This window comes from Podarcis filfolensis (assembly GCF_964270895.1).
Source record: "Podarcis filfolensis genome assembly, chromosome: 1".
NCBI classification, from domain to species: Eukaryota; Metazoa; Chordata; class Lepidosauria; order Squamata; family Lacertidae; genus Podarcis; species Podarcis filfolensis.
The window spans coordinates 61,187,392-61,204,343 of NC_139604.1; the positions used below are offsets into that span (position 1 = coordinate 61,187,392).

The following is a 16,952-nucleotide window of genomic DNA, read 5'->3' on the forward strand; positions in this document are numbered from 1 at the left end:
AGGAAAGAAATGCACTGGGACCAGTAGGATGGAGGTAAACATGAGTATTGGAAGCGAAAAAGGCAGCTGGTGTAGGAAAGGAAGTATTCCCCCCCCCCCCCCGCTCTGGGAAGTCTATGTATGAACCAGGAAACTTACTCCAGTATTAAGAATATGCCTGTTAGTGGTGTCTTGTGTGCAGGAAAGCACAAAGCAGTAGGGCAGGTACAGTAAGAGAAGCTTTGGCTTCTCCAGTTCCAGCTCTTGTCAAAAATGTGGGTTTTTAAAAAAGCCGTCTCCCTAAAAATGGCCACTAGCACCACACACTAGAATCTCTTGTTTTTTAAATCACTTACAATATGTATGTGCTGAAAATGTGTACTGAATAGCTTTCACTGGCCTACTGAAATGTGATCCATTTTAGAATAACCAAATGTAGCTGAGTTGGCCTGCCCCCCAAACACATTTGTTGCCTAAATGACTGTTTTAATTCCAAAACAATAACAGTTGGAATGGCACAGGCTGAATTGCATGCATTTAGAAGGCAAGTTAGTTAAATTGGTACAGTTTCTGTGTCTAGATAAGCCTGCAGTCATCTGAGGTTTTTGCAAATTCCCTGCTGCGTCCTAATCTTCTTTTGGCAGTGTGGCCACTGTCTTCAGGAGATACTTAAGAGCAAAGCTGGAGAGGCCTGTCTAAACTGGTGAACTGGCCAGTGTTAATCTTAAGAACAGTTTCAAGAATACTAATGGCCTTGTGTAGGTATGCCAGTACACACTCCACAGATACAGTATTGCCAATTTTGAGGAGAAAATTCTGTATGTTGCCTGTCAGAGATTACTGATGCTGCACAAATCTGTGTATAAATATTATTGTTGCTAGAAAGAAGTTACCTGGCTCCAGGTAAAGGTAAAGGTAAAGGGACCCCTGACCATTAGGTCCAGTCGTGACCGACTCTGGGGTTGCGATGCTCATCTCGCTTTATTGGCCGAGGGAGTTATCTTAACTGTGGGAGGCAGTGGAAGACAGGAGTGCCTGGCGTGCTCTGGTCCATGGGGTCACGAAGAGTCGGACACGACTAAACGACTAAACAACAACAACCTGGATGAAAAGGGATGATTTGATTCCTAGGGTGCTTCAAGAGAAGGCATCTCCTTCATTAACCTAAGGCCAAATCAGGATGTACAACATGAAGTATCTCAAAGTAGTAGTACTTCTAGCACAGGAGTGTCACATAATGATGCCTAGCTATGTACTACTAGTTGATTTATTATTATTAGGGCAGTTCACAAGATTAAAAAGTAAATAAATCATTGTATTCCACTTATATTAGCTGTTGCTGTAACAGAGTTTGCCACAGCTTCCATTTGACTGTGGGTATTAGGCACACTGAATCAACATACCCATCACCTGCAGAAAATAAAAATACTAACGTTGCTGTGGGAAACCACTGTTCAAAAGTGACCTTTCAGTCACTGAGCATATTGATGTTGGTTATGCTCTAGTGCTAGAGTACAATTGAGAGCTATTGCCCAAATACCCAGTTTGAAGAAGCTTGTCTGCCCAGCCTGATACACAGCTTAGCTGCATTTTCATTTGTCAGTGCAGTTCTTGTTATACCTATTTGGAAGAAATTCCTCTTGACCTGCAGATGTAATAGACATAGTAGGACTTCAGTGAAACTTCCTTGTATATTTTGTGTGTATGTGTTGAGAAAATTGTCTCTTATCCTGCATACTAAGTGGAAATATATTGAGCTATTGGAATAAAATTATCAAAATGCTTATGTTGCCAACATGAATTCATGTATAGTAGTTTTTTTTCCCCTGAGGGGGATTACTTGAAGAAATGTTTCATAATGCTATAGTAAAGCTCATCTTCTGGGATCCATGTCCTGTGTTCTATATTTTGACAGGCAGAGGGGAAGAGGCAGTGTTGAGTCAGACCACTGGATCGGCATTAAATTTTGACTTTATGCAGATCTGATGGTCTGACTCACCACTGCCTGTCAAATTGCAGCAGCAGGACATGAATCCAATATGATTAGCTCAACTGTAAGATTCCTTCATGCCCCCAACATATAAAAATAAAAGCTTAGAGGTTTATAGTAACCCAATCCTTTAAGCAGAACATTTAAAATGCACATTTCAGCTACTTAATGCCTGGGGAGGGAAAGTGTCAAATTGATTGTGTCTCCCATCTTCTGTATTGATTTAAAATATCCTTTAAAGGTAAAGGTACCCCTGCCCGTACGGGCCAGTCGTGACCGACTCTGGGGTTGCGCGCCCATCTCGCTTAAGAGGCCGGGGGCCAGCGCTGTCCGAAGACACTTCTGGGTCACGTGGCCAGCGTGACGAAGCTGCTCTGGCAAGCCAGCATGAGCGCAGCACACGGAAACGCTGTTTACCTTCCCGCTATAAAGCGGTACCTATTTATCTACTTGCACTTAAGGGTGCTTTCGAACTGCTAGGTGGGCAGGAGCTGGGACCGAACGACGGGAGCTCACCCCGCCACGGGGATTCGAACTGCCAACCATACGATCGGCAAGTCCTAGGCGCTGAGGTTTTACCCACAGCGCCACCCGCGCCCCGGTAAAAAATATCCTTTAGATCACAACAAAAATCACACTGCACCCATGTGATGGGAAGCAGTAAAAATAATAACCCGCAGTGATTGTAAACTGGGAGAGGACAAATTTTTGTGGGCTTTTATTTTTAAATACAGTGGTCCTCGGGTTAAGAACATAATTCGTTCTTGAGGTCCGTTCTTAACCTGAAACTGTTCTTAACACGAAGCACCACTTTAGCTAATGGGGCCTCCTGCTGCTGCTGCTGCTGCTGCTGCTGCTGCTGCTGCTGCTGCAGCACTGCCAGAGCACGATTTCTGTTCTCATCCTGAAGCAAGGTACTATTTCTGGGTTAGCGGAGTCTGTAACCTGAAGCGTCTGTAACCTGAACATCTGAACATACCTTTCTCCTACTGAACCTGGTTCTTCATTTCTGTTCCTGCTAGTCAACTTCAATAGCTATATGTAATCCATTCATTCCTGAAGTTCCTGAGGCCCTGCTCCAAGCATCCCTTCTAAATGGAACTGCTACAGGAGAGGACATTCTTGGTAGTGATGCCCTGGTTTTATATCTGCCTCCCCAGAGGGATTCACCTGGTGCTATCTTGATGGTCTTCTCAATGCTAGGTCAAGGCCTTATTATCCACAGAGTCTTTTCCTCTGGAAAGGATGCTTGTAATTGATGTGCATGTAAGCAGCATGTTCCGAGCTCTTGCTTCATGCCTTTGTGGAATATATAACCAATATACTAAGTAAAATATCTCTATTAAATCTAGATGTTATTAATGATATTAAAATGTGTAATACGCTGAAGCTTGTGATTAATGCTGCAGTCCAATGTGGTGATGGGCATAATATAAAAGAGGGGGGAAATGTGTGTCTTAAACAGAAAACAGCTTTTTCTTGTGTTGCTTTGACTTTCAGTTCAGCTAATTTCAGCAACACGGATGGGTTTTGCAAGCGGAAAACAAACCACTCCATGTACTCAGTGATGTGTTTATATAATCAAGGATTTGGTGGCTGACGTCCTGAAATGATATCCCCTGTTGATCAAGACACACAATTAATTCCACATTGTTCCATACACACTTCTTTGTCACTGTGGGCACCTTCTGCACACCATAATTAAGCACTTCCAGCTGACTGCAGAGAAGGCTGGCAATGCTTGTTTGTAACATCTGAGGCTCTGCTATGTCTGTGGCGAATTCTGAATTATCTTCCTGCCTTTTTACCTGACATACCAGGGTAACTATTGCTTATGCAGTAGACATCTATCATAGGGCACAAGTGATGGTTAGAGGAGGAGCTGAAGGCAGCTGTATAGTGTTTCCAGCTTTGGGTGGTATAAAACTATTGGGAACTAATAATTTTACACCTGTCTTGGGCCTCTGAATATCCCTAAAAGGGTAGGTAAAGTAACCTTGTTAAAACTTGACGGCATTACCTTGCCTTTCTGTTAATGGTGCTCGTACAGAGTGGGGCAGCAGTTGTTCTCAGTAGGAAGTCTGGGAATATTCCAAAGAAACCTTATTCAGAACCCAGCTTTTTTCTCTAAACACTGTAGTACCTGAAATTTCAGCACTCACTAGGCACCACTGCTTATGATGTCCTCCCTTAGAGACTTCTCTGTAAGGCTCCCATGATGCATTGGCAGGTCCAATCCAGCTTTTGTGAGTAATTGGTGCAAATTGATAAAGGATTATAATAATATGCACTGATCTCCCACTCCCTACAAGAACTCTAGTAGGTACATTCTGGGCCAGTTGACTTTTTCCAGGTTGGCCTTAAGTAGCCCTACACAGATTGCATCTTGGTAATCTGCACTAAAGGGCACAGATGTCTGGGCCTAGGTCCAACCTCTCCAAATCAGAGCACAGTTGGCAAATCGGCTGAAGTTGTAAAATGTATGTTTGACACTCTGATTTCTGTCTGTTCCTGCTTTGCCCACAGTGTTTCTGAATGTTGAGTATGGGGAGAGAAAGCTGTATGGTTTTATCTGCCTGTCAGTGAAAGAGGCATGCCTCTGCAAAACCTGTTTGTTGAAGCGCTCTACCCTTGTGGTCCATGCAAATAAGAGAGTAGCACAGGAATAACTTCGCTGATGTGCTGTTGGTTAAAATGCGTCTTCCTCAAAGTTGCCTCCATCTGAGGAAGAGAGGGGAACTAGCCCCATTGTCTATTGTGTGTGTGTGTGTGTGTGTGTGTGTGTGGAGAGAGAGAGTCTCTTCCTTTAAATTCCTGGGAGTTTACCTTAGACCTCACCTGGAAAAACAATATAACTCAGGTGGTTAGGAAGGCCCAACAGAGACTCCATTTTCTCAGGGTCCTGCGAAAGAACAATGTTAAACAACAATTGATGACCTCCTTCTACTGGTCCACAATAGAAAGTGTCCTCTCATATTGTATCACAGTGTGGTACGTTGGCTTGACAGCCACGGACAGAAAGTCTTTACAGAGGGTGGTGAACACAGCACTTGATATCATGGGCTGTTCCCTGAGCCCACTAGATGACATTGCAAGGGATCGTTGCCTTAGGAGAGCGAGAAAAATTCTCAGGGATGATTCACACCCTGGCCAGCACCTTTTTAATCTTCTACCCTCGCGCAGGAGATAAAGAAGTATAATCAGTCATAAAGGTAAAGGTACCCCTGCCCGTACGGGCCAGTCTTGACAGATTCTAGGGTTGTGCGCTCATCTCACTCTAGAGGCCGGGAGCCAGCGCTGTCCACAGACACTTCCGGGTCACGTGGCCAGCGTGACAAAGCTGCTCTGGCGAACTGGCACCAGAGCAGCACACGGAATGCCGTTTACCTTCCTGCTATAAAGCGGTACCTATTTATCTACTTGCACTTAAGGGTGCTTTTGAACTGCTAGGTGGGCAGGAGCTGAGACTGAACGACGGGAGCTCACCCCGCCGCGGGGATTCGAACCGCCGACCATGCGATCGGCAAGTCCTAGGCGCTGAGGTTTTACCCACAGCGCCACCCACGTCCCCATAATCAGTCACAGCAACAGGCTAAAAAGCAGTTTCTATCCATGTGCTCTTAGGCTGCTGAACGGAAAATAATACAGTGCAACTGACTTTCGGGGTTGGTGTGTTGTGTGACAAGCGCACAGAGTGCAATGAGATTGAGTGTTTGTGTGGGGAGGAGGGAGGCTCGGTTGATTTCATTGTACACAGGTTGTACATTGACAATAAAGGTATTATTATTATTATTATTATTATTATTATTATTATTATCTGTAGAAAACTCAAATCAAATAGCCCCCTTCCATAATTTGTATGTACGTATACTTGGGCTCTCTGTGCATACTTCTCTTCTCCTTTTCTATACCTTGCTTGATACTTGCAGTGGCTCTACTTGGAAATGGCCATGGCTGGAGATAGAAATCAGATGAACCCCTTGCAAACTCTTCAAGGCATAGTGGTGTAAAGTTCCAAGTGGAGCCATCATCAGTACTGATGTCATTAAAACAAAACACTTGGTCCAATCCAAGGCCCTGTATTTCTGTATGTTGTGTGGGACAATAGTGCAGTGAATATGACTTATTCCTCTCAGGTAGCCATGTCAAGTTTGTACAATTCCTTACTGCAAGCTTTGGTAAATTGCCTTATTGAGTAATGCCTTCTTGAGCATTAGCAGCTTTCTTGCTGGAGAAGGAGCTCCCCAAAGTGCTGATTGGTTATGCTAAAGCAGGCATGGCCAAACTTGCCCCTCCAGATGTTTTGGGACTACAATTCCCATCATCCCTGACCACTGGTTCTGTTAGGGGTGATGGGAGTTGTAGTCCCAAAACATCTGGAGGGACAAGTTTGGCCATGCCTGCGCTAAAGCAAACAAGGCCTGCCAGAACATAAGTATTGTTCAATGTCACTATGTTAAAAATTAAATTAAAAAGTTGGTGGTAGGGTGATGGTGGCAAGCAACATTCTTAGTTGTCCAGCAAATTGTTGGAAGACACAAAAGGCAGAAACCCTATCCCTCGATGAAAGATGTGGCTGCTGGGAGTCGGGAGGGTGGTATAAGATTAGTACAAAATAGTTTTTCAGTTTTCCTCTTCCATCTTGATTTAAAGGTATACATGGCAAAAGATGAAAGGAGGGAGGGCCTTTTCCTTACTCCTAAGGAGGTACTTCAATGCACATCTCTTTATAGATTTTTTTTTTGGGGGGGGAGCAATGTAAAGCCTATCACTTTAAATCTGCTTCTGAGGAATTGGGATACTTTGATTGGGTGTAGTCTGTCCAAATAGGCCTCCTCTTGATTTCAATGGAATGTAGGTGATCTTTCTATTCCCACTTTCCTGAAAGTAAGTACCATTGAACTCTGTATAGTGTTGTGCTGTCAAATGCTTTAATTTTGCTGGTTTGCTTCTGAAATTGTATGTTGCTGCTATCTTCATTGCAGTTGTTTGTTTGTTTTGTGTGTTTTTTTTAATATGAAATTTCTAAGTTGCCTCAAGTTTTGGAGGAGTGAGGTATAAATGGAATCCTGCAGTTAGGGGATCCAGTGATGTGTTAACAGAGTTCTGCAATGGGGTATTCTGCCCTATCTTTGTACTGCATTTAGTTGTGTCTCCTTGAAAAGCAGCTCCTGAGATTATGGGACAAGGGAGAACTGGCAGAAATGGAGGGGTGGCTTTTGGTCAAGCAAGAAACTCTCTGGATCCCAGACGTAATGTATTCAAGTTGAAAAGCAACACGATGAACTCTTCCTCTCTTTTTACAGTAAAAAGGGTGTTATGAGTCATTGACTTCTATTGAAAATGGTCATTATCTAGCAATGTGAAGGCTTGATTCCCCTGCCCTTTTGCAGTTGATTGTATTTGCACTACTGAGTTGCCAAATCCTTATGGAGGGAAATGTATGTGGTTGTAGACTGTCAAGTATTTTGTTCTATATCAGCTACTTTGCTTATTTCTGATCTTGCATCTACATCCTTATTAAATAGGCCACCTTAGAAATGGTAATTAAATCAAACTGTGTGTGTACGTACAACCAAAAGATTTTTACTTGACTGGCAACTGTGTGATATGTTTAAGTAAATGTGTTTTGTCAGGTAGTATTACCATAAACATGAATGTTGCTCCAGAAAGGTATCTTCCTTTCCTCTCCTCTACTCCCAAATTATATTCTCTTTGAGGCAGCCAAAGCAACAACAGTCAATGATTGGTTTCAGTGTTTTTCTCCCTGCCTTGCTCCATTAAAAGGCATTTTGGATATATGGAAAACATAGATTATGCACCAGTTTATCATTATTGAGCAATCGGGACTCACAGACAGCTGGTTTGGAAGACGACTGGCTCTGGGGTGGCTCAGGACTTCATGGATGCCATGATGACCATGGGGCTGTCCCAACAAGTCACTGGCCCAACGCATGTGGCAGGCCGCATATAGGACTTTGTATCCTTAACTGGGTAGGAAGAGAATAATATGAAAGTGGGGGATATTGACACTCGTCCCTTGTCATGGTTGGATCACGTCCTGTTGAGATTTTGGCTTTCAGCACCTTTCCCCGTCTACAGAGGCAGGAGACCTATTAGGATAGTCCACTCTAAGGGTGATAGAGCCAATGGGTTTCCAGACAGCTTTGGGGGATTTTCCAGCTGATCTGACTGGTGTTCCTGTTGAAGCTCTGGCTGACCTCTGGAACATGGGAATGGCTGTTGACACAATGTTCCTGAGCTCCCTCTTCCATTTTGTAGAGCCTACTTGGCTCCCTGGTATATTCCAGAGCTTAGGGCAAGGAAACAAGCTGAGAGGTGGTTCGAATGTGAGTGGAAGAAACTCTGTTCAAATGCAATCAAACATTACTGAGGGCTCATCATTGAGCCTTCTAGTGGCAGTGGAGGCAGCAAAGAAGGCATACTTTGCTTCCTTCATTGCATCCTCATTGTGCCATGTGGTGCAGCTTTTCTGGGTAGTGTGGGGCCTCTTACAGTCTGGCCTGACGGAGGTGGCAGAACTGATGGTATCTCACTGTGACTTGTTTGCAAAGTGTTTTGAGAATAAAATTGCTTGCATCCACCAGGATCTTGATTCCATTATTACAGCAAATGAACCTCAAGAGGTGTTTAGAGCACTGTCTAGTCCTGTTGTGTTGGATGAGTTTTAGTTGGTAAGGCTTGAAGATGTGAACAAGGTGCTTGGATCTGTCTGGATGACGACTTGCGTTCTGGACCCTTGCCCCTGTTGGCTCATAAAAACTACCAGAGAAGGGTCAGGGAGGTGATTAATGCCTCCCTGCAAGAAAGGGTGGTTCTTGGCTGCTTGAAGGAGGCCGTAGAAAACCACTCCTCAAGAAATCTGGACCCTTGCCCCTGTTGGCTCATAAAAACTACCAGAGAAGGGTCAGGGAGGTGATTAATGCCTCCCTGCAAGAAAGGGTGGTTCTTGGCTGCTTGAAGGAGGCCGTAGAAAACCACTCCTCAAGAAATCCTCCCTGGATCCAGAAAATCTAAGGAATTACTGGTCAATGGCAAATTTCCTCTTTTGGAGCAAGGTTCTTGAGTGGGTGGACCAGATCCAGACGCTCTTGGAGGAACCTGATTTTGTAGGTCTGTTTCAGTTGGGGTTTAGGCCGAGTTTTGGCACAGAAACTGCTTTTGTAGCCCTTGTATGATGATGTCTGTTGGGAGAGACACGTGAAATGTGCCCCTGTTCATTCCCCTTGACCTCTCAGCGGCTTTCAATACCATCAACCATGGTATCCTTCTGGAGCACCAAATCCTTTATGTGATTCTGGTCCTGCTTGTATGGTTGTTTGTGCAGAGTGATGCTTGGAGAGTGCTCTTCTGCCCCCATGGAGCCTTCAATGTGGGGTTCCTCAGGATTTGATTTTATCCTCTATGCTGTTTAACATGTACATAAAGCTGCTGAGTGGGATTATCTGTAATTTTGGAGTACATTGTCAGCAATTTACTGATGACACACAGCTCTACTTCTCCTTTATATCTGCTGGTGTGGCAGTGAATGTGCTGGACTGCTGTCTTGCCTTGGTAATGGACTGAATGAGAGCCAACCAACTGAAATTCAATATAGATAAGACTGAGGTGCTGTTAGTGGGTGATTCCCTGCTTGAGGTTCAGGTGGCCTCAGTGGTGCAGAGTGCCTTCCATCAGCTTTGGCTGGTGGCCCAGCTGCGTCCCTCTCTGGACAGGGACAGCCTAACTTCTGTTGTCAAACAGCTCAGGACCACAATACCTCAAGAACTGCCTCACCCCATATGAACCAACCTGGGACCTGTGATCATCATTTGAGACCCTTTTTCATTTGTCTCTTTGTGAGGGGTCTGGAGGGTGACAACATAAGAATGGGCTTTTTCTGTGGTGGCTCCCTGTTTGTGGAGTGCTCTCCCCAGGGAGGCTCACCTTAGGTGCTAGGCGAAAATGTTTCTCTATAACTAGCCCTTTGACTAATTAACTTTCTATGCCCTTTTAAATGGGAGGTTGGATATTGGTTTGTTTTTGTTTTACTATGTATTTTGTGTTCTCTTTTTGTATTTTTATGTTATGAACCGCCCTGTGCTCTCTGGATGAAGGGTGGTTTACAAATTTAATAAAGAATAATATAAATGAAAATAGTGTGTTTTGTAAGGAACCTATGGTGTGTAAGAAAAATAGCTATAGTGACATGATGGAAGGACAAAACACTTCATACAAGTAAGCAATGTCTTAAAATATGGTAAAAAGGATAAATGGTACTTCGTAAGAATAGAGAATATACATAATATCATAAACTTGTACAGAACCGGGTTTTCTTTATCCAGTATTGGAGAGCAGAGCACTTTGTAGGAGTGATGCAACCATACTATTCGGTAGAATTTTGGAACATTTTAACTAAATACCCTCCGCTAGTGAGCTAATTCTAGCTCTAAATGCATCATGGTTTTTCTTTGATCTTGTTTGATCGGATGCTACCCTTGACCTCATACGAAGGGCAGCAAAACTAAATATTTATACTGGGGAAGCCATTTAGTCAGCATTCTCTTCTTGTTAGGTTGATCTCCTGAAGTGGATTGACTTAGCTTTTTTTTTAACCCTCTTGCTAGACTTGGCCTGAACTCTGGCAGTTTTGTTGTTGCCTCTTAGTTCTGGGTGGGGAGTCACTAAACAGTTTTGCAGTGTTTTATGACTAGCACAAACTGCAGCTTTTTGTGGCTTTTGCCATGTTATAACTGGTTTGTTATATTTATAATTCTCATTCTTCTATTTAATTTTCATTTAGAGGAAAACACTAAAGTGGCATTCAGCATATTAAAACAATACAACATTTTATTTATAATAAATACTTATAGACCACAGAGTGGCTGGGGAAACACAACCAGATGGCCAGGGAGTAGTAGTAATAATAATAATAATAATAATAATGGCATTACCAGGTAACATAGTAATAAAATATTGCAAATAAAAGCATCCCCCTCCCCAAAGAGGAATAGGATACTGTTAATCTGTCTGGGAAACCCTGTTACAAATAGGAGTTTTTGGCAACCTCTCTTGGGCAACCGACCTGCTCTTATCTGCTGAATAAACCTCTGAGCATTTAGGAATTTTCTGGATTCCAAAAGTCTCCAGCAGTAAGCCAACCAAATAGTCATCCCACCCCACCTGGCATCCCTGCAGGGTTTTCTTCCCAAACCTCCCTAGGAAGTGGTCTGATCATGACAATTGGTTTACACAACCCCCGCTGTAGTCAGACCACACCCCTCATCCTCTGAGGCAAAGGCCAAATCCATGTGTGTTGGGCCAGTGACCAGCTGAGACAGCCCCGTGGAGTGGGGGCCGGTTGGGCAAAGCTAAGTCAGTTCAGCTCTGTCCAGTTTACTCACTCAGATCTCAGTAATGCATGCCAGGCCAGTTCCCTCATCCCCAAGTCGTGGATGAGTGAGATCCTAATATGGACCAACCTGAAATTCAGTAACAGAACCACCAGTGTAGGGGAGCACAGTGGAATTTGCTCTTGGGAAAGGGGCTGGAGAAGGGAACAAGGCACAAACCATTGAAATTCCGCCTTCCACAATGACCCACCCCTGCACTGTTGCCATATTTCCCTCTGCTTGATATCACTGAAATAGGGACCCCCCCCCCCCCGTTGCCCAAATGTAGCCTCCCTATCATGCATTCTATTAGACTCACCACTAGAATGATGAATAAACAGCAAGAACATCGGGCATTGGTACTGTCAGGAAACACTGGAATTTTCATATGCCAACAGACACACTTCACTCTAAGCAAGTGACATTGATGGGAACTGTGTGTGTGTGTGTTGTGGTGTTTGTGAACAATCTGGAAAGGTGGGCTTGTATATCACACTGATTTTTCACTTGTGTTCTGGGCCACTAAGTGACCCAGAATAGTACCAGGAGCCAGCTCTGTGAACAGCTTTTGCCTTCCCAGGGGCCTGTGGTCTTAAAAATAGCTTTCCCCCTCCAAGGCTTGGTTGAACATATCATTTGAAGTTAATTGTGCAAAAAAGAGAACCCTCCAAGGGCAAGTGCATTTTTTGAAAAAGGAGAGAGTTAAGTATAGCTCCACTGTAAACCTGGTAGCTTTATTTATTTGTTTTTGTCCTGCAGCCTTGCTGATTTAGGCTAGAACACTGAATTTTGCCTGAACTGAGCTGTCATGAATTTCTCCACACTTATTAGCTTGTTGTTAAAAAGGGATTGGCCATCTGTAACAAAAACAAGAGGAAGCTCTGTGGTGCAGTAATCTGCAGGGAGCACATCACAAAGATAATCCTCTGCTGCTGAGAACAAATAAGGCAAAATAAACCACAAAGGCGTGAGGGAATGACTTGTCGATCAGACTTCGGAGAATGTTATTTCTAAAATTAACAAAGTAGGCTTGAATAAAGAAGAAAGTTGGGGTTATCACTTGTGTACTACGTGAATTGGAATGGGAGGAAGTGCTGTGTTTAATAGCTGCAAGAGCCAGACTTGGTTGGAAGGACCTGGTTTTTTCTGTTTTGTGTTTCTTTGTGTGTGCATGCAGGGACTGGTTTGTGCTATGAAACATTGCCAAAAGGACTTTAAAGTGGGTGGGAAGAAACCTCGCAAAACCTTTCCCATGAAGGTGATTCTCAGGGACAGGATGCAACTGTTTGGCCCCTCGTCCCTGCTTCACCATTCCCTCCTCTGCCAATATTTAGACTTGTGAGTGATATTTCTTGGGTAGCCATAAGAGAGGACCCCAAGGTTTGTGGATGTGCCAAATATATTTCCCATATTTTTCCAAATATATCTCCCCCCATATATTATGGAAAACCCTAAGGTGGGCAGGCTTTATGTTTCAGGATCCACTGATTTTATATTTATTTTATATTTTTATTTTACTTAAGATCCACTAATTTGAGCCCCTGCAAAAGACATACCTGTAGAGCTAAAGATTTTTGGCCTTAGAATTTGTTTTGAGTACCAGAACGGAAGGGAGCTCATAGTCTTTCCGCACAAAAATCTTCTCTCTCTCCTTTCTCCTTCTACTTCCCAGTTGTTTACCAATGTTCCTCAGATAACCTAGAGATCTTCTTCTGCCCACTCCTGATCGATTCTTGCTGATTTGGATGACTTAGAAATTAATAGTGAACATGATGCCTTCATGTGATGAATCTCACTATGAACACACAAAGCCAGAGATGCTCTGTCTTTATTTGCATCTTCAGATACTTTAAAAGTTGGAACTGCATTTTGAGGAATTTGCTGTGGCTTACAAGGACTTGAGTGTTTTGGTCGTCGTCGTCGTCCCCCCACCCAATTTTGTGAAAGTGAATACAATGATGCCTTTTAATTGTATATCTAACTTGGCTGATTCTGGCAACATTGTAGAAAGAGGGTTGCTGGATGTTCCTATCTATCTAAATGACTTTTCAAAGGAAGTCTTCTGTTAATCAGGTTTAGCCCTCTTTTCAGGGTTTGAAGGACGGTAGGGAAGGGGGAGGATAGTTCGTGGCATAGCATTTTTGTTTCCCTTTCAGGGTAATGTGGGGAAATGGGGGGGGGCAGAACGACTAAATATACAGAGGGTAAATGGCATAAATACCTGACTTAATGTTTCCCATCTGGTTCTTATGCAAATTCTAAGAATTATGTATTTATTGCATCTGTCAACCAATTAAAGAAAGCTTAGCTGATTATCTGATTAAATTGCACAGGAGAGAGCTGACAATAGTTTATAGAGAGGCTGACGTTGAGATGCATTGAGTGATGGCTTTGTGCTGGCAGGAAAATCCTTCCATTTGCACCCAGTTCCCGTCACCCCTTGCTACCCTGGGTGCCCTACCATGTACTGATCCTGAGAGTCCAGGATCAACCTTTGTGAGGGGCATGCCGTGGGTAGGATGTAATGTCCAAAACTGAGCAAGGAGTGGCACAACTCTTTGTTCTTTAGATCAGTGGTTCCCAATTGCTGTGAACCCCCTGTTTTTCAAAAGCCAAGCCATAGGCCCCCGACTTTGGATAATGCTGATGTATCTATGGTAGCTCCCTAATTGGGAACCACTGCTTTAGACGATGGCCAAGTGCTATAGCAGTCCTAATTTTGCAAGAGGTGTCCTCTGCCCTATTCTCAAACGGGTTCTGAAAACCCGTTCCACGCTTTCCCATAGAAAGTAATGCAAAACAGATTAATCCATTCCAGACTTTTAAAAACAACCCCTAAAACAGTAATTTAACATGAATTTTACTATCCAACGAGACCATTGATCCATAAAATGAAAGCAATAATCAATGTACTGTACTATAAAATAAATAAGACAGTATTGTAAATGATAAAAATTAAAATTATTTTTTTTCTTACCTGCACTGATGATAGTCATTGTTTGGATGGGGGGCTTTTATCCATTTCCACAGACACACAACCAATCAGTAGCTGAACTGGGTTCCACACAGTCACAAAAACAAATTAACCGAAAAAGCCTCAAAAACAAAAAAACGCAAAATAAATAGCAAAAACAAAAGTGCCAGACTTAATCCGTTCCGGAAGTTCATTTGACTTCCAAAATGTTCAAAAACCAAGGCGCAGCTTCTGATTGGTGCAGGCGCCCTGGAAACAATAGCCAACAACCACATCAGATGTTCGGCTTCCGAAAAACATTCAAAAACCAGAACACTTACTTCTGGGTTTTCGGCATTTGGGAACCAAGGCGTTTGAGTACCAAGGCATTTGAGAACCAAGGTACCACTGTACCTTTGAATTTAAAAACTGCTGCCTGATTAGTTGGAGATACCTATTATTGACAAACATGTTTTTAATGGTTTAATTAAGTAGGACTGCACTGCTAGGATTTATGAAAAGTTTTTTACTGCTTTTAATGGAATTATTCCATTAAAATAGTGCAATAGTGGCTGCTTGCTATGTTGGGGCAGTGACTTGATTGTCTTCCCCTTTTGTCAGTTCTCCATGAGTAGACACAATTCCTTTCTGTCACAGGTGTTTTATTGACTTTGTGTGCGTGCCTCATTGGTCACCCATTGCATTTTAGGCATGCCAAGGGGACACTCTTGGTCCTTGGCAATCCAGTCTCTATGGTGGGAAGTCCGCCTTCCACACCTGCGTACTTGTCATCCTACATGGCATGGTGCTCCTCTGTTACACCTGCATGCTAACACTTCTTCGTTTTGTGCATGAGCATGAAGAGAGATGATGTGCATCATTCCATGGCTCTTCGCATAACAGCTGATTCTTCTGAATTGGCTCATGTTGTCAGCTGACATTCTGCCCCCTAGATCATAGCTGGAATGAGTGTTTAGATGTAAAAATACTTTAAGTCATCTTTGGCAATTCTGTCATCAAGTAACAATGATGTTATTCTTTCAAAGTTGGCCCATGCTGCTGCCTTGCCTCTGCTGCACCTGCCTCTTCAGAAATCTTGTGTTTAGTCACTTTGGTCAAGAACTAACATAAAAAAGGATTCCCTTACTTATATCCCCAAAAAGGGCTTTCCATGCTTGTTGTTCAGCAGAATATCTTTTCATTTATGAGTCTTTCAATGAGTCATGTATGTAGTATTGTAGGCACAAAAGGAAGCTGTTTTTAAAAATACTATACTCTGAACTGGGTTCTTTCTATGTATTTTCAGGTAAAAGCAAAGAAGCTGAGATAAAAAGAATAAACAAAGAATTGGCAAACATTCGGTCAAAGTTTAAAGGTAAGTTAACTGGTACATTGTTGCAGTGCTATCTGTTCAAAACAAGAATTTATTTTCATGAATAAAGTGATACAAGAGCACAAACAAATGAAGAACAAGGGTCCAGACTCGCAAACTCATAGACATATAGAATTATCAAGTTGGAAGGGATCATAAGGGTAATCTAGTCTTCTATCCTTCTACCACCTCTGATCAAACAGATTTTTGACCAGGAAATGTGGTTCAGATAGTTTCTGGTGGTTGCCGAACTATGAATATTGTTCAAGATAAAGGCACGGAATTGTCTTACTGGATTCAAAACAGAACTGTGGCTTTATTACTGAAGAGCATGCTGTTATCCATGTGCTGAGCAGTTGACTACAACCTTGTAAATAAGTAAACAAGCAAGTTTAGGGCAACTAAAATATACAGGAATTCTTTTTTATATCTCTAGCTTTAAAGTGTAAAAAGCTTTCCTAACAGTTTACATGGAGATGTCAGATGAATGCTCCATAGGCTTGTGTTACTGGACGTCTGTGCAGGCCCTGCAGATATCTCTTGCCTCAGTTACTATGGGGCTTGAATAGAAAGGTTCAGAGTAATGATTCTCAATAGTCAGAAGCTCTCTGGCTTGTGAGCTAAATACGGTAAACTGTTTTGTAATCCCAAAGTAGTTGATTATTACTTACTTCCTGCTGAGAGCTCAACTTGCCTCCAGTTAAACACTCCTGTGTTACTTTTCTGCCCAATAAGCAAAACCTTCAGATCTCATCATAAAGCCAAAAAAAAGTTAAATATGTATTTCTTTCTATTTAACTGCTGGTTGTTGCAGCATATTCTGTGTTCCGTGGTCCATTGATTTCTATCCATAGTGATTTCTAGAAATGTCTTCTGGCTTTTTGAACACTGTCCAATTCAACCCACTATTTTATTTCAGTAAGTTTGGAGGTGTATTTTGCACTTCTTTTTAATTGCATACTTTTACCTGCTTCTGCAGCTAAACGCTGTCCAAAGTGGCTCACAATGAAGCCTTAAAAAACCAGCAGTGCCAATTATTAAAAACAAACTCCAGTGTAATAAATGACACAGCAGTAATACAACCCAGGCTTGCTGTGTGTGTTTTTGTAGAAGATAGGCCATGTGGTGCAGTGTCTTCACTGTCCTGTGATAAGAAAACATTTCCTAAAAACACTGCTTGGAAAAGACGATAATGGTTTGTCTCCTGGTGCAGATGCTACTATCTGCTGGATTAGGTGTTGCCCTTCTTATAAAAGAATGCTGATC

General features: G+C 42.7%; 1 protein-coding gene across 5 annotated transcripts in view; it reads left to right on the forward strand.

Annotated features, from left to right (window-relative positions):
- Positions 1–16,952, forward strand: part of AP2A2 (adaptor related protein complex 2 subunit alpha 2) — a 62,109-nt gene that overhangs the window by 4,045 nt on the left and 41,112 nt on the right. For all 5 annotated transcript variants that reach the window (XM_083587274.1, XM_083587272.1, XM_083587273.1 and 2 more), the window contains exon 2: positions 15,621–15,689. Coding sequence is in view for 4 of the 5 variants with exons in the window: in XM_083587272.1 (XP_083443398.1) it covers positions 15,621–15,689 (69 nt within the window). In the remaining variant the exon portion in view is untranslated. The remainder of the gene's footprint in view (positions 1–15,620; positions 15,690–16,952) is intronic.